Here is a 23,232-nt window from a genome sequence, read left to right as displayed (position 1 = left end):
AATCATCATGCTATGGGGAGCTAAGAACCATCTGAATGAAGAAGCTTTACTTATTAAGTCACTGAGATATAAGACTTGATTTTCCTACAGCACCAACTGCCTATCCTTTCTGATGGAGGGGAAGGCCAGATATAGAAGGAAACATGTCATTACTGAAAAATGCTACAAATGAATGAATAGAAGACAGTGAAAATTGTTTGATTGTTCCCAACCACTCTTCCCATCAATTAAAGAGTGTAAAATCGATCTTTGAGATCTTTTATGGGTTCAATTCTATGATTATACATAGTGCTAATTTCTTCATTTAAAAATATATTATCTGAGAAGAAAGAATATATTCTCCTCCTTTAGCCTCTCAATATCTTGGCCCGGTGTTATCCTTGGCTCATTTAAGATTCACTAGACATCTCAGGTACTTTCAGAAGCCAAGAGGAAAGAATTCTTCTGGGCAGTGTTCTGATCTGTAGAAACTATTTTATCAACAGATTTTAATTAGCCACCATGATTGAATGATTTTTGATTTCAAAAACTCCAACTGATACTTGCTGCTTAAGAGTTTTGTTGCTTAAAATGTAAAGAAATTGGTTTCATTAGTCATTATTTCTTTTTTTTCCAGCCACTTGGAAGTGATCTTGTTTCACAGATGTTCCTCATTGCTCTCAAAAACAGGATTGCTGTAAGACACTCCCCTGCCACATCTCGGTCTGTCAGAGTAGATGGTTTGGTTTATTGGGGGCCAAGTGGAGTCATTTGCCAAGACTCTCTGCCATATCCGATACTGGTTTTTTGATTGATAGCCAAAACATCTTTTGATTAGCCTCCACAGTGTTTGGTTTTCAATAATGGTCTCCTGAAAAATAAAAAAGTTACTATGCACAACTGGAATTTTTCAGGCTACAGTCCATCATAGGTCATAGGCATGCTTTACTCTACTGTTTATATCTGGCTTGACAAAAAATATAAGATTGGATTGGGGTGGGGCAGAATTCCAAGTCATTTCATGAGGTAAATTTTTTCATTCAGACTTTTCCACTTTTGAAATCATTGGGGGGGGGAAAATAGAGTAATTTGCCTGCCTTGTATGTTCTCACTGAGACTCAATTCCCAGAAACACCACTGAAAACCACTAGTAGTCACTCCTGAGCACATAACCATGAATAACCTATGATCACCTGAGTGTGACTCATCCCCCAAACACACACATACCACACACACATATACACATTAAAGTATCTACTACCAAATAGATTTACTAGTATCCACTATCAAAATTAAATTGCTCTACTTGAATTTCAGTGATTAAAACTTTTTCCTAACTCTTATGATTGTCATAAAGTACAATTTCAATGCAGAGGACAGCATGTAATAGCCACCTTCTTAACCGACTTCTGTACTATATATTGACTGTCAACCATAGCTCTGTCTCTGACCTTCATCTGTGAATATTTTATCACAATGCATTTCTAAAGATACAAACATAAGGAATCTTAAAAGATTACTAGGTATTTCTTGGGAAATATTTCTGCCATTTTATTTCATGAGTTAGACTGATTCTTGGAGAAAACAACTTATAAAACAAGGACCATAGAGGTTATCAGTCACATATTTTAATTCTTTTGAGAAGGGCGTGCCTTACAGTCCTTAGGGTTTACTCATGGCTCTGTACTCAAGTTCACTCCTGTGGATTTGGGGATCATATGGAGTGCTGGAATTAAGCCCAGGTTGGCTGTGTGCAAGACAAGAACTCATTATACTTTCTCCAGGACCTATCAGTCTTATTTTTATCATATTTGGTCACCAAGGTTGACCATCTCCGAGGTTACATGACTAAAATCTGAGGAGTTAAAATGTTCCAAGGTAAACTTAGTTTGATATCTATTGGTGCCTTTGTTGAAAGAATTTATTCTGCAGGTTACTTAAGGAAATTGCCAGATATAATACTAATCCTCAAAGCTACCACTCCTGAATATCTAAGTTCACCATTCACAGGCATGAAAGATCTGCTAGTGTTAATATTTCTCTAAGCACAATCTGATTATTAAAAACACAGAGAGTTCCATCTACATCTTGTAAATCTTAGGGTTCATCTCACTAGACCTGTTATTCTACTTTCCCATAGCAAGGTTTCATGTTCTGTAGAACTAGAGTAGGAAAAATAATAAGTATCAATTAAACATTTCAAAATCTAAATTACCTCCAGGAAATCTTAGCAGGTTTTAGACAAAACCAACAAAATAGCACACACATACAGACTTTCATGTTCTGGTCTCACCTTAAGCTTTTATACACTTCAATACTTAATACTTTGGGAAGGAAAATTAAAGCATTTAAAGATAGCTTGTCCTACCATCCTACACTCTTCATTGTAAATTAAATACCGAACTAAAAAAATTGAAATACTTTGCATATCAGTTATTTTCTTTGGAATTAATCTTTACTTTGTGTTTAGGGATCAATCCTGAAGGGGATCAGTGGACCATATTGGATGACAGGGATCAAACCTAGGTCGACAAACTATAAGACCAGCACCTTACATGCTGTATTATCTTTCCAGCCACCATTTCTTAAAAAATAAAAATAAAATTAAACCACAGAACTCTTGGCTGGCTACTTAAATAATACAGGCATATATATATATACTCTATGACTACAAACTCAATTAATAAAGAGGGATTTTCAACACCTAAAGTCAGTTAGATCTTGAGACTCAGAAAAGGATGTTTCTTGCAAATCAGTTTGTTTTGTTTTATTTTTGTTTTGTTTTTGGCTATGGAAAGAATAAGGTGAGAAAGAGTAAGATAGTTCAAAGGGCTGGAGTACATTTCTAGCCTACAGGGCCCCCAAATTTTATTCACAGCACCACATAAACCCCTGTGCACTATTTGGAAGACCCCCCCCCCCCGAAAAGTAAAATGAATTTCCCTTTTGCCCCATCCCCAGTTCCTGACTGGAAACAATTTATAAGGAAGATATAAAATAAGGTTATACTTAGGGTAAGCTAATATCCAGAACCATGCAAAAGTAGGTGCACCATCAGCCAGGACTCCCAAACATGGTCAGTCTATTCATGTCTTTCCAACATAGTCAGATCAGATCCAAACATGATCTAAGTCTCCAGGAGACTTAGTTGGAGCTTCCTGAATAAAGCAGCTTTTTCTATCCCTGAAAGTCAGGAGAAGTATCTTTCCTGCTAGGCCCACCACATAAATTAGGACATGTTAGTTTTCCTAGTTATCTATAACAACTTCTGCAGTTCATGGAAAAACTTGCTGAGAGCTGAGCCAGGGGCACTCAGAAAAATGGAAGTATCATGGTGTTGGGAGGTTGGGATGGAACTGGAGTCCTACAGTGCTACAGTGCCACTTCTCTTATGAGCCACACCCACAAACATCCTGTGTACCTCTCTACCTCTCACTCAACAAGAGAAAGAAAGGAGAACCTTTACTTCCATGCATATTAAATTACTTTCTCCCTCTATTAGGGGTAAGCAAGATCACCTGTTATATTAAATCACTGAATAAACCTTTATCCTGCTCCTATTGCAACAAAGTAGGGTCTGAGGCACTAGAGTTCCTGAAAGGAATTCTTACCAGCAGATTTCAATGAAAGGTAAGAGGAAAATATGTATAATCACACAAGGGAAGCATTTGACCTGCTCAATGCCTCAGTCTTCTCCACCTCTATCCTAGAACAGTCTTTCTGGTCAAGAAATGCTTGTAGGAAGAGAGAAGAATGAATGGTGGCCTGAATGAGTCATAGAAGCAAAGTAAAAATAAGAGCTACCGCAAACTTATATTCATTGAACATGTAGCACAGAACATTTTTCATAATTCACTCTTCATGGTAACAATTACTCAGTGTGGCAAGGAACCCTTTGTTATTATCATTTTACAGTGAGGAAGCAGACACAAGGTTATAACTTGCTCAGTTGGATGACAAGAAAGAGCAGAACCAAGATTAAAACCAGCTGGCCACACCCAACCTATGCTCTAATGGGGCAATTATATCAACAGCAGACTAGTGTCCTGCCTGGGACTACAACATTTTTTGTTCAATGATTCTAGAATCATTCCTCTTTACTCTGCCACCAAAAAGGGGGAAAACAATAGCTTCAACTATTCACTTAACTTTGAGGAATAGAGTAACCATCTCAGAACCTTTGAGGGTTGAAGATATCAGAGATACATAATTCTAATCATTGTGGCATATGTGACACCTAAACCAGAGATGCTAAACTTTTTCTTGCTCCTGACTAAAAGTGCATACTTCAGAGATAAAAAGAAAAAGCTTTATGATGATTCTCCATTTATTTTTCCCCTTCTGCACTGAAAATAGAGCAGATACTCAATTACTAGGATTCATTTTCACACCATAAGCCACAAATGCACACATGTAAGGCTCTATCTATGAATGGTGGGAAAGAGAGGTGAGGGATGCCTGGAATACCTACCACTAAACCACTCATCTTACCCAGAAGTCACTTCTCTCGAATCTTCTCAGAATCTGAGTCAATAAATAGCTCTACACCTTAGGCCACCATCAGTTGAGCTTTGTTGTTTGCCCACCCATGCAGGTATAACTATAGATTTGTCTAGACTAGGTGCCATGTTTGTGATTTGAAAGAGGGAATAGTAAGTGGAAATGGGGAGGTGGAGTGGAATATACAAGAAGAAAGAATAAGTATCATCATGAACAGGGTTAAGATTCATGCACAAGTTTATCCCATGAAGGGCATATTCAGCATCCTGGAATAAAGAGTCTTACAACAATGTTCTCATATTAATTGGTGGCTTTGGAGACCATATGGTTTAGCATAGGGCTTCTCGGTAGGGCATCTGAATGAGCAGCATCAGAATCACCTGGCAACCTTTCAGAAACAAAACCCTATACTTGTTCCAGACACACTGAATCAGAAACACTGGGGTAAGGCAGAGCTGCCAATGTTTTGACAAGCCCTCCTGGGGATTCCAATGCCCACTCATGTTTGAGAAGCCTTATTTACAAAACAAAGACAAGATCCAATGACCTACTTCTATGTCCTTTCTTCCCACCAGCTCCTCAGGGGCCCTTTTCCTACATAGTAAAGACAGTTGATTAAACTAGTGCCTCAAAATCCTGTAAGGATGTCAAATACCACCTATTCTCAACCCATCCTGAAATCCCTTTCACAGAACAGCCTAACTTTGTAACCACAAATAAGAATAAATATAGATGGAATTCTGAGACGTACTCTATTGAGAAATGGGGGCCCTTTAAGAGGTATCCCTACCCGTGGACTTCGAAGAAAGGAATTCAATAGCGCTGATAAAGGGTGAAATATAAATATGTAGTGAATGAGACATCTCAATGTGGAATACATGCCCATTTTACTGAGGAAATGGAGCAAATGGAAGCTGAAGAATGGAGGGAAAAGAAGCTCTCTATGACTCTCCATTTGTCAAGTAAAAATGCTGAAAGTTGTTAAATGAGAGAAATCGGACACAAGAATCCACCTGTTGTATTTTTTATTTCCTTCCTTTCTTTCTTCCTTCCTCTTTCTTTTCTTCCCTTTTCTTCCTCCCTTCCTTCCTTCCTTCTTCGTTGTTGTTTTTTTTTTTTGTTTTTTTTTTTTTGCTTTTTGGCCCACACAGCTCAGGTGTTACTCCTGGCTATGCACTCAGAAATTGCTCCTGACTCGGGACCAAATGGGATGCTGGGGATCTAACCCAGGTCCATCCTGGGTCGGCTGCGTGCAAAGCAAATGCCCTACTGCTGTGCTATGTCCAGAATAGGAAAATCTATAAAGAGAGTAGATTATGAGTTAAAGGAAGAAGAGAGAACTTGGAGTAACTGCTGAGAGATATAGGACAATTTTTTTTTTTTTTTTAGTTTTTGGACCACATCTAGTGACACTTATAGATTACTACTGGCTCTGTGCTCAGAAATTACTCCTGGCTGCCTTATAGGACTATATGGGATCATCCATATGCAAGGCAAATGGCTTACCTACTATGCTATTGTTCTGACCCCACAGGACTTTTTTTTAATACTGATAGGGTATTTTGTTGATAATTGCACAACTCAATAAATATACTAATTTTAGCATATGTGCCGTTAAAGCAAGTACAGTAAATATGCTAAAACCCACTAACTTATAGACTAAAAAAATAAACAATTGATAGAGTGTGTGAATCATAGCTCAGTTCCAAAAAGTGCATTGAATTGGGCATCTGTTTGGTAATTTTAGATCATAATTCTATTCTCCCTAGCCATAGTTAGAGATGGAAAAAGAATTCTTTTTTTGAAAAGCTTCATAGAGAAAACACCAATGCCCAAATTTTCAAGGAGAAAGCTTCTGGCATCATTGAGTCTTAAAGGCTAATGCTGTTCCTTTTCCAGACGCCAAAGAAACACACACAGAATAACAACTCAGGGACACTTACCTCCACCACAAGGGACACAATAAAATTGGAGCCAAGCATGATGACAATGTAGATTCTCCACAGGACGGGAGTGCATAGCAGCTGGCAGGAGATGAAGAAGCAGAGTTAGCCTGAAGACTATGATTAGAAGTGTCTTATATGTTCATTTTGCCTCTTATATCTTATATGTCATATGCTGAGGTACCATAGTTTAGTAAATCTTAATATGATCTGAAGATAAGTGTCTTCATAATTGTATGTTTTGGGGTTCACAGTATGTATTGTATAGCTTATAAGCCACATGACATATATTTTATGTGTGCATATGTGATAATGTTATACATGTGATGTGTGAGTACTTTCTATAACTATTTCTATGCAAATATGAAGAGAAAAATTGTGGAAGGACTATACTCAGTGATTTGGACACTAAATACTGTTTATATGCTCTTATCTTCCTTTTTTTTTTTTTTGCTCTGTAATTTCAAATTTTTCTCAAATAACTTTGGTGACTTTTCAATCAAACTAACAAATTTTGTTTGATTGACTTGCTTTGTTTTTCTATTATTAGAAAAGATGAGGATGGGGCTTTACTTCAGAAGTTTGAAGGGTATGTGAACCCTCCACACTGTCATCTTCTCTCTGTTGAGCCCTACTTTTGAGCCGTCCATTGTGAGTTTCCCTTAAAAACTGTGTGTGAAACTTCTAAGGCCCTGACACCACAAGACAGCCACAAAATGAGCTAGAAGAGCTGAAACAGAACCATAAGCACCTTTTCCCATTTTGTTTGTAGCTTCCTAATCCCTCCCAAGGTACATTATAGATAGGAACAGATTATGTTTAATGAAAAATGAATGAAGGAGTGAAAAGAAAGTCATGTACTCTCATTGTACACAGCACTGACTATTTTTCATTAAATAGTGAGAGTAAAAACTGGAATAACTCTGAAGATCAATATCATTAAAAATTCCAATTCCTTTCTAGAAATGTGTCACATATACTTGTACATGGCTAAAATGATTTATGTAACAAATTATTCTATTACAATTTTGTTTAGAAAAAAATGAAACATCTTTAATGTCTATCATTGGAAAATTACATAGTAATTATGATACGTATTCCATTTTATGTGTTTCCCACATACATATATAATAAAAAGCAATATTCACATAAAATGAAGAGGAGGCTTTGTTTACTTATTATGAAGCAATTTCTCAAGCATTCTGTTATTTGAAAGAATGAGGTGCAGACTTGCTGTGTGGTGGTGGCAGTTATAAAAATGTGCATTCAGGATTTTTGCTGTTAGAGGTAGAACTGGAGGATGCCCCAACTGTTGTACACTGAATCTCTCCCTCCATAACCCTACAAACTGCCCAACTTTTGTAATGGAGGAGCACAGATTTTCTGATGACAATGAATTCTCGACTTACTAGACACTCCTTATGGGTAATACTGATTTGTCTTTCTTAAAACTATGCTGATAGAATAACACTCATGTCACCTCTTTCCTACCCTCTCTCCTTCACAGGGAGCAGATCTCTATCAAAGTGTGACGTCTCTCCCAGATCCTTCAGATTCCAGATCATCTACTCATCTATAACTCTCATGCACATCTTAGGTCTTTTGTGTGTGTGTGTGTGTGTGTGTGTGTGTGTGTGTGTGTGTGTGTGTGTGTGTGTGTGTGGTTGGAGTGGGTGGGCATGGGCACAATCAGCAATGCTCAGAGCAAGCTTACTTCTGTTTCTGCACTCAGGAATAATTCTTGGTGGGTTTAGGAGTCCACTTGGGTGCAAAAAATTTAATCTGGGCCAGCCACATATAAGTCAATCATCCTACCTGCTATACTGTCATTCCAGTAATTCTTATGTCATATTGACAACTATCTGAGAAGATCTCGACAAATGTAACAGGTCAATGTTATTGGAAAAAATTATTGGAAAATAGTATACATAACAGTTCTGTATATATGTGTATACATATATATAAAATGGAGCCTAATAAATGTAAAATAAACCGATGTTACTTGTTGCCTCCAGAGAGAGAGAGAAATTGGTAACTGAGGAACAAGGATAAAAGAGAGAATTTTCACCTAAAACTTTCCTAACACTGGAACTTTAAACTGTTCAAATGCAGCCAGTTTCTTAAATTATTCAATGTTTAAGAGTGAAAAATAAGTAGGTTACAAAACAGCATGATTGCATTCAAAATATAATAAACTTCATAAATCAGTCACTACACTTTTATAATGCATGAATTTTAAAGGATGGAAGGGTATAATGGGAATGTTATAATTTTACTTTCCTGCATATTTACATTTTCTAAAATAAACCTAAAATTTATATATAACAAGAAAATAATAATTTTATGGTGAATAATAATTCTTTGCAGAGATCTGTCAGTAAGTCCTGCATATTTACATTTTCTAAAATAATCCTAGAATTTATATATAATAAGACAAATAATAATTTTACAGTGAGTAATAATTCTTTGCAGAGACCTCTGTCAGTATGTTGCCAATGACTACAGTTTTCCTCTCAACCCAATCTTTGACGATTTTATTATACAGAGGACCCAGTCTCTTATAAGAGGCTTTACTAAAGGGTGTGATCAAACTCTGTAAGTCTTAACCCTACTTGAACAAGATTAAGAAGTTTATCTCATAATTTTAGTTCACAATCTATCTCTTTGAGTATGTAATAAAATTCATGAACTCTTAACTACAGAGTCAATTATTCTGATATTTATAATAATAAAATTATAAAAAGTCAAAACACAGACCCTAGTTTATATCAAAGTCATTTATAGGTTTATGAAACTATTGCTGGCTTAAAATGTACTCTGTGCTTTAAGGATTAATCTACATATTAGAGCATGCTAGACAAACATCAATCATTTGCAGCCATTGTGCACTATTTACTATTCAAGGCATTGGAAATGTGAAGGTGTTCTTACTCATTGAGAAAATGAGTAAAAAGAGGACACTGGGGGCCGAAGAGATAGCATAGAGGTAAGGCGTTTGCCTTTCATGCAGAAGGTCATCAGTTCGAATCCCGGTGTCCCATATGGTCCCCCGTGCCTGCCAGGAGCAATTTCTGAGCATGGAGCCAGGAGTAACCCCTGAGCACTGCTGGGTGTGACCCAAAAACCACAAAAAAAAAAAAAAAGAGGACACTGATGCTAGTGAACTCAGCTTTGAGATGATGATGACACTAAATTATGCTACTTAAAAAAAGGCCATAGAAATAGTACAGCAGGTAGGTAATTTGCCTTGCATGTGACCAAATTGCGTTTGATCCCTGGCACTCTATATGGTCCCTCTAGTGCCCCAGGAATGATCCCTAAGCACAGAAACAGAAAAATGTCCTGATCACCACTGGGTATGGTCCAAAAAACAAACAAACACAACCTCATTTTCTTCTGGCATTTCTTCACTATTCTATTTATTGGTCAAAGAATGGTACATAATGATTGATTTTAATTCAGAAGTAGCATCTACTGGGAAAATTAGTCTTTCCTGCTTTCATATGTAAAATGTTTTGCTTTTATATAATTTCAAAGTTTCTCCCAAATTACAAAATCTAAGAGTTTAGCGGCCCCTTTAATAGTAAGTTTTACAAATGTCATATATGAACAATGCAAAAAAGTATGCCTTTAATGAGTTTTTTAAGATATGAATTTAGACTTGAGAATTAATCAAGACTACATTATAGGCAATACTGTTTTAAGCCATTTGAAAACAAAAGACTATAGGGGGAAATTCTCTAACATTTGAAAAAAATATAAATTTTTGTAATACAAGTATCTTAAAATGAAAAATTCAAAATCAAGAATAGGGTATTATTTCTTAATCATCTTAACTAAAAGCATATTTAAATTTAGCATTCTTTTTTTTTTTTTTTTTTTTTTGGTTTTTGGGCCACACCCGGCGGTGCTCAGGGGTTACTCCTGGCTGTCTGCTCAGAAATAGCTCCTGGCAGGCACGGGGGACCATATGGGACACAGGGATTTGAACCAACCACCGTTGATCCTGGATCGGCTGCTTGCAAGGCAAACACTGCTGTGCTATCTCTCTGGGCCCTAAATTTAGCATTCTTATTTAACTTTATTATTGCAAAAGAATAATAAGTATCAAGAACCAATATCAACTGCAATTTTGACCTGCTTTTGAAGATAGAAATTATATAATTGAAAGCCTTCTTCATCATCATCATTAACATCCTCATCATCAGATCCTAGAGGCAAAACTTACATCCAAACGTTCATATAATTCTGGAATATCAGCAAATAGAATGAATAGACACACACCCAGCTGTATGACCAAGACAAGGATAAATATGTCTGTGGAGACAAAAACAGGTTACCATTTTGAGAAATTTGAATATCAATTGATTCATCCATTAACAGACATATTCTTGATTAACACTAATTAAGTTTACTTGACTTCTAATCCCATATATATTATAATAGTATTAATTTCAGTGCAAGGGTCACACACTTAAGATTTTTATAGATATCCTTGAAAAGTGGCACTTTTTACATGCATGTGATAATTTAGATAAAAATAGAAAATATACATAAAAGATAACATCAACATAAAAATACTTTTCAATAAAAGCTTTGAAGGTATCTAAGAATCTGAGTCTCTTAAATGCAAATCATCTTTCTCTACCCCTTTACTGGAAGAAAGAAGGCTTGTAAATAAATACGTGTTTAAATTGAAAACCTGTAAGCCAGCATTCAACTGCTGGTTTATTCAAGAGAGAAGGACAAAGTAATTTTCTCTGATGAATTTTTATAAAGTTATTGAATTTTCCATTTTGCCTCTAAAGTTTTCCAATTAGATCATTGTAATATAGAAATGTATTTCACACCAATCTTAATACACACCCCATCATAACACAGCCTCCACAAACATCTTGCAGTCAGGTTTGTTCATGATTGTCCCACTGCCAGACTTCCTGACCAAACAATGACATCCTAATTGTTGTTTTCTTTTTTTTTTTTTTTTTTTGGTTTTTGGACCACACCCGGCTGTGCTCAGGGGTTACTCCTGGCTGTCTGCTCAGAAATAGCTCCTGGCAGGCACGGGGGACCATATGGGACACCGGGATTCGAACCAACCACCTTTGGTCCTGGATCGGCTGCTTGCAAGGCAAACGCCACTGTGCTATCTCTCCGGGCCCTAATTGTTGTTTTCTTAAAAGAGATACACTTCAACTGAGTGTGCTAATTCTTCTCTCAACCTCTTCAAGGATGCATTCTGACAATTAGATAATACTATATAATAATATATTTTCATATAATATGTTTTTGATTCTGAATGATCTCAATAAAAGACACCTAGAAACAAGTTTCTGAAGAAAGGAATTCATGAAGAAAAAAATCCTAGTATCTAATGCAACTTAAAGAAAGAAAAAGTCCTCCAAATCAGGTCCAAACAATGTGATTTCTAGAGCCCTTGAAGGCCCTAGCAAAAAGAAATTCAACAAGTAACAACTGAGGGACTTAGGCAAGTCTGTTCTCTTTGCTCTAATCCTACTCACAATTTCTATTGGTGGGTTGTCGAAATGGTTTTCCTTTCGAGAAAATAAAAGCCACAATGATATAGTTGATGGTTCCCAAGAACCATATAGTAGTGTTTTCAAAACTTGGAAAAACATCATTACTTCCAATATTTTCTGGAGTGGCTGAAGAAATATTTAACTTTGAGATGGTTTCATTGAGTTCTGTGCAGGCACTGAAAATAAACAAAAACCTAATTGAGAGACAATGAGCTATCATGAAGCTTTTGTATCAACACAACTTAATGCCCTCAGCTGGGAAATCTGGATGCACTGGGGGAAAGAATATGCTGAAAATAATATACCTGATAGATATTTGAGTATAATAGAGAGGAAAATTGAACCAATTTATTTCATAGCCAACTATCATGTGTGTTAAAGGTGTGAATTGGTCAGTTGTTCCTTCCAAAGAATAGTGTACATAAGACTTACATTACTATAAGCTTTACAACAGTTAAGAATCCCTTATCAACAAATTCAGATGTGAAAGGAAACTATTTTAAATTCCATTGGGGTATCAGGCTTAACTGGGACTGACCAGGGAGACTAATATATGGCTACTCTAAGTTAAAAATAATTATTGTAGGGGCTGGAGCAGTGGCTCAGGCAGTAAGGCATCTTCCTTGCCCACACTAGCCCACACTGGCATCCCATATGGTCCCCTAAGCCAGGAGTGATTTCTGAGCACATAGCCATGAGTAACCCCTGAGCGTCACCAGGTTTGGCCCAAAAACCAAAAAATGAATAAATATTGTAGAACATTCATCATCATACAAGAGGAACAAGACAAGTACTGTTGGGTAAATACCATCACTCTAAGATGTGAAGTTATTGGAAATGATGCACACACAGTTTAGAGAAGTTAAAATGTCTGGTAGATGAAGACTCATTTTCCTCCCAGATGATCTGTGCCAAAAATTAGAATAAGCAAAGGCAGAATCAAAGTTTCAATTATACCTGTGCTTCTCTGCAGAATACCAGGGCTGTCTCTGAACCAGAATGAAGCCCACAATGTGCATGGCCAGGCTGAGGAGAATGTTGAAAATCACGGAGAGCAGCAGAGGTGGGGAGATTAGCCGTCCTGCAGGTCTAAAGGGAGCCAGCTTGGGGTAGGCACCATTCAAATTCACTACAAAGTAATTTCAGAGTTGGTAATTATGAGAACAGTAAAACGTTGTATTGGGCATCAGAAGAATGGCATAATATCTAGGACCCACATTTTGGAGAAAAGGACAGCCCAATGGAGGGAGTAAATTGATAAATGGATTCAAACTCAAGTTATATGAGGAATTCTTAGAGGTCAGCTGTAAAACAACCACAAAATCTTCTTTTGCCTATAAACTAGGTAGACTATTAAGTTACAGGAAAGGGAGTGATAAAACACACCATTTCAGGCACTGTGTGAGAATGTAAGTTGACACAAACCTTCTACAGAGCAATTTGGCAATCTATTGAAAAAATGCTCATTTCTTTTAACATAGTGATTTCATTTCTAGAAACTTACCCTAGCTAAAACAATCACAGAAGGAGAAAAATGTTCATCATTGAACATTTAATCGAATACCCATGCACCTATACAGGGGGGAAAGTATGCAGTTATTAAGAGACAGTGCTTTAAGGTATTTCATGACAGAACAAAGAATTATGTTAGCAAAATGGCAGGGCAAGCAGCTTTTGAAAGATAAGCAGAAACTATCGAACTAAGTTCGTTAAAACTCTAAAAAGGAGTTAGATATTTACAGCAAGCAAACGAATGTTGAAACACTACAAACACAATGTATGGCCAGAGAAATAGCTCAGTGATCAAGGGGTTCTCTTCTTTCATGTGCGGAGATCTGGATTTGAACCTGAGCATTACACAGCCCTCAATGATTGAAGGCTTTGGCCTGGAGATCACTCAAGCACTGGAAATCACTCCTGCCTCTGCTGTGCTCAGGGAACCAGCATAGTTCAGGAAACCAAACCAGGGTCAGTCACCTGCAAGGCAAGTGCTTTACCAAGCACTATCTTTCTGACTCTCATTCACATCTCTTCTGTTGTGGTGTCCACTAGTAAATGCATTTTTTCCTCATGATGTTTATATACAATTGGCTCCAGTATGGTCAGAAAAACTTTTTGGTACCAGGGCTCACAGCAAAGAACTTCCAGACTTAAAGAGCGGAGGTGCCACTGGAGATTTTAACTTGTGTTCTTTATCTGCTAGGAGGTGCTGTATGTTTCCATACTATTTCTCCAGTCCCTGGCAAAGAATTGAAAACAACTGCCATTAGTATGCTCAATAAACTAAAAATTATGGTGCCGGAATGATTGTTCTGAGGTTAAAAAAAATTGTCTAACTCTGGTTTGATCTCCAGCACTTCGTGTGGTTCTCTGAGCACTACCCAGAGTGACCCCTGAACACAATCAGATGTAACCAAAACCCGCCCTCCTAATGTGTAATCCCTGGTTAATAAGTGTATAAGTACCGTAACAATCCCCTACAAATGTCATTTGTGTGTCTCCATTAAGACCGAAGACCCAGCGAGTATATGTGCAAGCATCACAACAAAAGGGATACAGATCTCAGTGAACAACCCTGTGGAGTATGGTACCCTAAATAGCACTGCAGCCAGGAGGCTGGCACCACAGCCATGTTTGTGTGTAACCTCTGGTCACTGCAGCCATCACCAACATCACTGCAGCCACAATATCAATTATAAAGAAGGTCTGGCCACCAAGATCTCTAGATACAGAGGCCTGATTTTACCATCCATGACGAAGCAGAAGTCTTCCATACACCACCAAAGCACTGAGGGGAGAGTAAATGATCATGCAAGGAGCCTATAGTTAATCTCATGAAAGTATACTTCAAGGGTAGAGAAAACCTGTATCTCCTAGGCCAAGGGAATTCCCTCTATAATGTCCCCAATAGTTACTGTGCCTATGCAGGGGGAAAAAGAAAAAAAATCACAAAATAATCCTTTTATCCACATATATATATTTGATTGATTGATTTTTTTGACTTCTTTATTTTGGTGTATAGATTGAAGCTGATGTCTCCATTTTTATTTTATTTTATTTTTTCTTTCTTTTTGCACTCCGGCATGGTTTAATTTCAGGACCGAGACTATTGTGTGGTGCTTGTCTTTATTGCTGTAGTGCTCACTTGATATATTATTTGACATTTCTTTATGTATTGTTGCGGTGTTTCACTTACTTTTTTCCTGTCCTTTCTCAAATTGAGGTTGAAAGCCTCTAGAAGGACTCCGCCCATTTTCAACTTATTTGATTTTTTACCCCATTCTATTGCTTTTCTTTCCTTCAAACAAAACCACATAACTCGAACTATCTAGCTACGCCTCTCAAATAGAGGGGGAAACAAAAGAAGGTAACAGGACCAAACAGATAGATGATCACTAGTAGTAAGCTAGACATAGAGGGGACCACTTACTCTCGCAGTCCAGGGGGTGATGGTGGGGAATATGGATTGCAGGAAGGAAACGGGGGTGGAGTATGATGGTGATGGGTATTCCCCTGATTCAATGTTAATATGTACCTAAAATACAACTGTGAAAGATATGTAAGCCAATATAGTCAAAATAAAAATTTTAAAAAATTGGTGTAATGATACACCAATATCATTTAAAAAAAGAAGAAGGTCTGGGAATGAAACAAAGTTTTTAAATTTAAAAAAAAGTTTTATATTCTGAGAGATAATGCACAATTAAGGTGCTTGTCTTATGTGATACAAGCCAACTTCAATCCCCATCACTGTGACTTGTTCTCTATATTGTTTGCATTATTTTTATAAATATTTATGTATAAAATATATTCAAAGATATTAATTGGTTAGTTCTTAAAGATAGAATAAAAGATCATTTTTAAAATATTATGTCTCATAATATCTTTTATCTGCTTTTTACAGTGAATATAAAAAAATGAATCAACCATGAAAGCAGAAAATAAGTTATTTAAAGAAAAACAAATCTAAAGCCAGGATATTATTGTTAATTTTGTTTTGGATGCACATTGGCAGTACTCAGAGATTACACCTGGTTCTGTGCTCAAGGATCATTCCTGGTAAGGCACAGAGAACCACATGGGAGGCCAGGGATTGGACCCAGTTTGGTCATAAGCAAGACAAGTGCCCTATCTGCTGTATTATCTCTCTGGCCCCTACATACTCTTATAATAAAGAAGAGAACAATCACAGAAAAATGAAGACTTTTCAAATTATGACTGTTAAGGAAGAAAATCAAGCTGCTCTGTATTAGCCCAAGTAGCAAAATGGAAAGGTTAAAGTTACACAGATTACACATATTTGGCTTGAGGTGAAAGAAAAGAAATCTGTAAAAAATAAGGCCTATCCACAGGTGTTCTTTCTCATAAACTTAGCAAATATTTAGTGACCTCCTTTGATATCAGAAGTATTTGGAATTTGGTAATTGCCAAATAGATTCTTTTTTTTCTTATAAAGGAGTATTTGGATGAGGGGAGGGGAGCAAAAACAAATAAAATTTTATATTGTTAGGTTGTTAAAGAGGGCAGACATGTATAATAAGGAGTCATTGATTTGGCCACTATTAAAACACCTTTTCTGAGAAGGTGTTATTTCTGCTAAGATGCTAAGGAAACCTCAATGCCATATGGAGAGTAGCATAGGAAAAGAAAATGTAAAAATAAGCAGAGGTACTGAGGTGAGCACAGTTTATAAAAACAGGAAAATGTGGTTTCCATGAAAACAAATGCAATAATGGTCTTCCAAATTGGTCACAAATACAGAACTTCACATTTCAATCTCCAAACAACTTTTAAACGAAATGTCAGGAAGAAATACCAACTGGTGAAGAATTTCAGACATAACATAAAAGATGATATTAAAGTGGAAGCAAAGACTTATGATAAAAAGAAAAGATGACTGACAAATCAACAAAAGAACTGGTAAGATTAATACAATGCATCAAATATTAACATTTCAATAATCACCTTTGATTGGGAGAGGAAGTTTACAAAGAATGCTTAGAGGGCTCAGGAAGCACTCCTTGGAATACCTAGTAAATCCGGATAGAAGATTTGATATTCGATCATGTAGTGCTACTTAAACTATGGTACTGGGCCACTCGGCTGACACTGGGTTAAGATTTTGAGTATCTAGAATTACAACTAACAGTTATCAGAGCCCTATGTTGTCAGAGATTAAAGCAGGCACCAGAATAAGCAAAGTACATGCTTCTGACATTTGTGCTATCTCTCAGGTTCTATTATATTAAATTTGATTGGTCTGAACTCACCAGTTATAAGGTATAAAGTGGTAGAATGGGTCAAAACGCATATACAGAGCCAGTAGATTTCTCAGGGGCTAGAGATACATGCCTTTCATGCACAAAAGCCTGGATTCTATCCCAGGCACTCACTACACACCCCAGCATCCTCAGGTATAATCTAGAGGTACTTAAACAAGCATTACTAGATGTGACTTGGCAACTCTTGGTTCCTCGTCTAGGGAGACCTCGGTGGATCCTAACATGGCAGAACCAGAACATTAAACCTTCTAGCTTGGTTGACTGACTATCATCAGAAGTGGCCCTCGGATTCCCTGAATCTTGCTGATAGGAAACTGCCCACAACAAATTCTATTTTCTGCCCACAAGAAACACATCTTAGTTTCTAAGCCCTATATTGCTCAAAAATGATAAGTTACAAAACAATCCTACTACCAAATGATAACTTAATAGAACCATATAGAATAGAATGACAATAGACTCAAGATACCCAAACTACAATAAGCTATACACAAAGGGGACCTATTACACTAGAATTCCAGGAGCAAAAAGGGGAGGTATGGGATGCATGCTGGGAACTGGGGTGAAGGGAGGACAACATTGGTGGTGGGAATGGTCCCAATTCATGCCACTATATGCCTGAAATACAACATGAAATACTTGTAATTCACAATGGTATCAATAAAATTTAAAAAAGGGGGGGACTGGAGCAATAATACAGTATTATAAGTGAATATCAGAATAGTAGTACAAACTAGGCACTTAGTAAGGAGAAATATACATCTGGGACTCATCAGCACTTAAACTTTAATGTTACTGCACTGGCTGAAATTACTTAATGAAAGTTAGTGATTTATTTAGATTTATTTTAATATTTAAAATAAACATAGCAAAACTGAAATATTAGATAATCAGAAGCAATCGATGATGAGCGCAGAAATTAAATCAGTAATTTAAAATAAAAGACCTGGATCAGAAGGTTTTTTCAGTGAATTTTATCAAATTTTTGAAGATTAATTGTAGCTTAGTCTCCATAGATAATTCAAATTGAAAAGACAAGAAAACACAAAAGCAAACCTTAAAACATTATAAAATTAAGGGGACAATAATAGGAGCAGAGACGAATAAAAGAGATGGTAAAACTAATTATTCAAGTGGCAGATAGAGATAATTCTAGAGACCGTGGAATCACAAAAAGCCCAGAGAAGAAACCATTGAGGACACCAAGTGCAATTGAGAGAGCCAAGTACAGAGAAGTGGTTTGATCCTGGATTTGAAGTAGTTTGACTCAAGAATAGAGAAGTGGTCATTGTTATTTCTCTTGAATCCTTTCTTCAAAAGCAGTGTTTTTATTTATTTTTTTAAATTGAATCTCCATGAGATAAAGTCACAGAGTTGTTCATGATTGAGTGTTGGTTTTACAATGTTCCAGTACCACCAATGTCCCCAGCCACCCTTTACCTCCAGAAGCCTGCTTCTATGATATTTTTTTCTCTCCCTCTTTTTTCCTTTTAGGCAAGGACAGTGCTTTTAGATAAGTAGGCCTGATAGCTGTTCAGATTAAGATAAAAAAATAAAGGAGATAAGCCATCTGTAAGTTGTACCAGAAGTCAAGATGAGGCTCACCTATATATGAGGCTTAAGATCAGCACCTTCTTTAATGTGTGTCTTTGGGAGGAAGAGATTTTGGGCCATTCCTAGATGTGCATAAGGCTTACTCATAGCTCTGTGCCTAGGGATTCCTCCTTGTGATACTTATAGGACTATATGCAGTGCTGAAAATGAAACCAAGATTGGCCACATGCACAGAAAGTCACTTGACCACTGTACTTTAGTGTATTTCATTGTTTTGATAATATGACCCTCTATTCAATGGTGGCTGATCAAATCTCGACTCAAAATGGCTAAAATTGTTTAATAGATTTAAAGACAGCTATAGAACAGCCATTATTTCAAGGAAAGTATATAAATAAGTATTGGAAACAAAGATAATGAATATTCAAGGTAGATTGTTTCCTAATTGTTCTGTGTTCTCTATGCTTTTAAAGTTGTTAATGGGAAGTAAACATGGACTCAAATCACATCTTTAAACATTTCACTTGCTACTTTCCCTGACTGAAGAAATAGTCTGCTAATGTCTAAGAACTATTCTCCAGTTCAGTAAATAGATTGTTCACATTCATGACAAATTACTGAAGTTACTGCATAGGTCTTCATTGTTTTGCTCATTAAGGTAAAAAAAAAATGTCAACTAAAATGTCTGCTGGAACTAATCCCCTCATCAATTGCAACCAAAGGTTTCAAGAATTTCTCAAAATTCAGTGAAAATTTCTGATGATCAATGAACTATATTAAGTATACAGGAAGCTATTTGTATATATTTGTTATTGTAGAAATTGATCACTACATGATTGTTGCATTCTGTTAAAGCTTATAATAAATTATATTTATTAATATATACGTGTGTGGAAACATTTTTGATGAGCCATTTCTTTAATATTTTCCAGTTTACCAGTCTTTCAAATAGTAGTTCACAACACCAGACAGTTTCACCAGTGACCCACTCTCCAAACACCAATTATAATCAATATAATAATCATAACTTACTTGTCACACCAATAAGAGTTGTGATGGCCAGATCCTGGAACAGAAACTGGTAATTTGAAAGGCTGTTTGTATTCTAAAAACAAAACAGAAAACAACTCAAGAAAATTACATTTTTTTGGATGAAGAAGTTCCACTAGTTTGAGGTTATATGCTTTCTTGTCCCCCAGTTTTTGTTGAATAAAGATCATGGTTATATTTAATGCTATTTTAAGCAAAGGTTATTGAAGTTCCAAAATAGATCACATTTCTAAAACTATTTACTACCCCAAACAAGTGAGTAGGGAAAAGTTAAGTAATCTAGTAAATACAGAAAACAAAGGATGTAGCTTGGATATAAAGTGCCTGCTTTATGTATGTGAGGCCCTCAGTTAGATCCTTAGTGTCACAAAAAAAGTAAATGGAAAATAAGAAAACTAAATCTTTGCACTAGGGAAAGGCAAAAGAGAGAGTGAAAGAATTCCCTTTTTTAGTGTTACCAGAGTGAATGGAAGAGGTCCATGTATTTTCTTCACAAACAATAACTAGTTCCTTCTATATTTTATTCAGTTTACAAAACCACTGTTTGTGAAGGGATAGGTTATACCAATTATGAATCACTGTATTCAGATTTTGAGATATATTAGCACATGAGAGTTGACTGCTTAATTTTCAGGACTTTGGGACCCGAGAGATAGCATGGAGGTATGGTGTTTGCCTTGCATGCAGAAGGACGAGTGTTCAAATCCCGGCATTCCATATGGTCCCCCGACCCTGCCAGGAGTGATTTCTGAGCAAAGAGCCAGGACCCAAAAACCCAAAAACCAAAAAAAATTTTTTTCAGAACTTCGTGATCTAATTGTCAAACTAATATAAAAACTTCAATTACATCATCTGCAAACAGTGAGAGCTTGACTCCTTAATTTTCTATTCCCTTGATATCTTTTTCATGCCTAATCACTTGGTGAGTACTTCCAGTGCTATGTTGAATAGGAGTGGTGAGAGAGGACAGCCTTGTCTTCTGCCAGAATTTAGAGGGAAGACTCTTATTTTTTCTCCATTGAGGATAATATTTGCCACTGGCTTGTGGTAGATGGCCTTAACTATATTGAGAAAGGTTTCTTTCATTCCCATCTTGCTGAGAGTTTTGATCAAGAACGAGCGTTGAACCTTATCAAATGCTTTCTCTGTATCTATTGATATGATACTCTACTTAGAAAACCCTAAAGACTCTACCAAAAAGCTTCTAGAAACAATAGACTCATATAACAAGGTGGCAGGCTACAAAATTAATACACAAAAATCAATGACCTTTCTATACACCAATAGTAATAAGGAAGAAATGGACATTAAGAAAACCCCATTCACAATAGTGCCACACAAACTCAAATATCTTGAAATCAACTTGACTAAAAATGTGAAGGACCTATACAAAGAAAACTATAAAACTCTGCTCCAAGAAATAAGAGAGGACACGCAGAAATGGAAGCACATACCCTGCTCATGGATTGGCAGGATTAACATCATCAAAATGGCAATACTCCCCAAAGCATTGTACAGATTTAATGCAATCCCTTTAAAGATACCCGTGAAATACTTCAAAGAAGTGGATAAGGCACTTTTGAAATTCATTTGGAATAATAAACACCCTAGTGTTATTTATTATTTATTATTTGTTATTTATTATTGCTAAAGCAATCACTGGGAAAAAGAATATGGGAGGAATTACTTTCCCCAACTTTAAACTTTACTACAAAGCAATAGTTATCAAAACAGCATGGTATTGGAATAAAGACAGGCCCTCATATCAGAGGATTAGGCTTGAATACTCAGAGAATGTTCCCCACACATACAATCACCTAATTTCTGATAAAGGAGCAAGAAATCCTAAATGCAGAAAAGAAAGCCTCTTCAACAAGTGGTGTTGGCACAACTGGCTACTCACTCGCAAAAAATTAAACTTAGACCCCCAGCTAACATCATGTATGAAGGTAAAATCCAAATGGATTAAAGACCTCGATATCAGACCCAAAACCATAAGATATATAGAACAACGTGTAGGCAAAACACTCCAGGACATTGAGACTACAGGCATATTCAAGGAGGAAAGTGCACTTTCCAAGAAAGTGAAAGCAGAGATTAACAGATGGGAGTATATTAAGCTGAGAAGCTTCTGCACCGCAAAAGAAAGGAAATAGCGCCCAGGATACAAGAGCCCCCCACTGAGTGGGAGAAACTATTCACCCAATATCCATCAGACAAGGGGCTAATCTCCAAAATATACAAGGCACTGACACAAATTTACAAGAAAAAAATCATCTAATCCATCAAAAAATGGGGAGAAGAAATGGACAGACACTTTGTCAAAGAAGAAATACAAATGGCCAAAAGACACATGAAAAAATGCTCCACATCACTAATCACCAGGGAGATGCAAATCAAAACAACTATGAGGTACCACCTCACACCACAGAGATGGCATACATCACAAAGAATGAGAACAAACAGTGTTGGCAGGGATGTGGAGAGAAAGAAACTCTTATCCACTGCTGGTGGGAATGTCGTCTAGTTCAACCTTTATGGAAAGCGATATGGAGATTCCTCCAAAAACTGGAAATCGAGCTCCCATACGACCCAGCCATACCACTCCTAGGAATATACCGTAGGAACACAAAAATACAATACAAAAATCCCTTCCTTACACCTATATTCATTGCAGCACTATTTACCATAGCAATACTCTGGAAACAACCAAGATGCCCTTCAATAGACGAATGACTAAAGAAACTGTGGTATATATACACAATGGAATATTATGCAGCTGTCAGGAGAGATGAAGTCATGAAATTTTCCTATACATGGATGTACATGGAATCTATTATGCTTAGTGAAATAAGTCAGAGAGAGAGAGAGAGAAAAATGCAGAATAGTCTCGCTCCTCTATGGGTTTTAAGAAAAATGAAAGACATTCTTGCAATAATAACTTTAAGACACAAAAGAGAAAAGGGCTGAAGTTACAGCTCACCTCATGAAGCTCACCACAAACAGGGATGAGTTTAGTTAGAGAAATAATTACGTTTTGAACTATCCTAATAATGAGAATGTATGAGGGAAATAGAAAGCCTGTCTAGAGTACAGGCGGAGATTGGTCGGGGAGAGGGAGATTTGGGACATTGGTGATGGGACTGTTGCACTGTTGATGGTGGTATTTTTTACATGACTAAAACCCAAACACAATCATGTATGTAATCAAGGTGCTTAAATAAAATATATAAAAAAACTTCAATTACACAAATCTGCCACTAACTAGATTATAATAAAACTATAATAATTAATTTTCAAATCATTAATATTTATATTTATATACTTGATAATTATTTCTTATAAATTATTAACAATCTAAATATTCAAGAGTCAATTCTCATA

General features: G+C 36.5%; 1 protein-coding gene across 1 annotated transcript in view; it reads right to left on the bottom strand.

The window, feature by feature from the left end:
• Window positions 1-244: 244 nt before the first annotated feature.
• ATP13A4 (ATPase 13A4) overlaps window positions 245-23,232 on the bottom strand; it is a 143,831-nt gene continuing 120,843 nt past the window's right edge. The window contains exons 25-30 of the mRNA XM_049776029.1: window positions 19,831-19,903; window positions 12,920-13,091; window positions 11,945-12,138; window positions 10,651-10,739; window positions 6,423-6,503; window positions 245-850 (exon numbers count right to left, since the gene is read on the bottom strand). Of these exons, the coding sequence (XP_049631986.1) occupies window positions 638-850; window positions 6,423-6,503; window positions 10,651-10,739; window positions 11,945-12,138; window positions 12,920-13,091; window positions 19,831-19,903 (822 nt within the window). The 3' untranslated portion in view covers window positions 245-637. The remainder of the gene's footprint in view (window positions 851-6,422; window positions 6,504-10,650; window positions 10,740-11,944; window positions 12,139-12,919; window positions 13,092-19,830; window positions 19,904-23,232) is intronic.

The sequence above is a fragment of the Suncus etruscus genome, chromosome 6 (assembly GCF_024139225.1).
Source record: "Suncus etruscus isolate mSunEtr1 chromosome 6, mSunEtr1.pri.cur, whole genome shotgun sequence".
NCBI lineage: Eukaryota > Metazoa > Chordata > Mammalia > Eulipotyphla > Soricidae > Suncus > Suncus etruscus.
The sequence above is the reverse complement of the archived record's forward strand: the minus strand, read 5'-3'. Positions and strand labels throughout refer to the sequence as shown.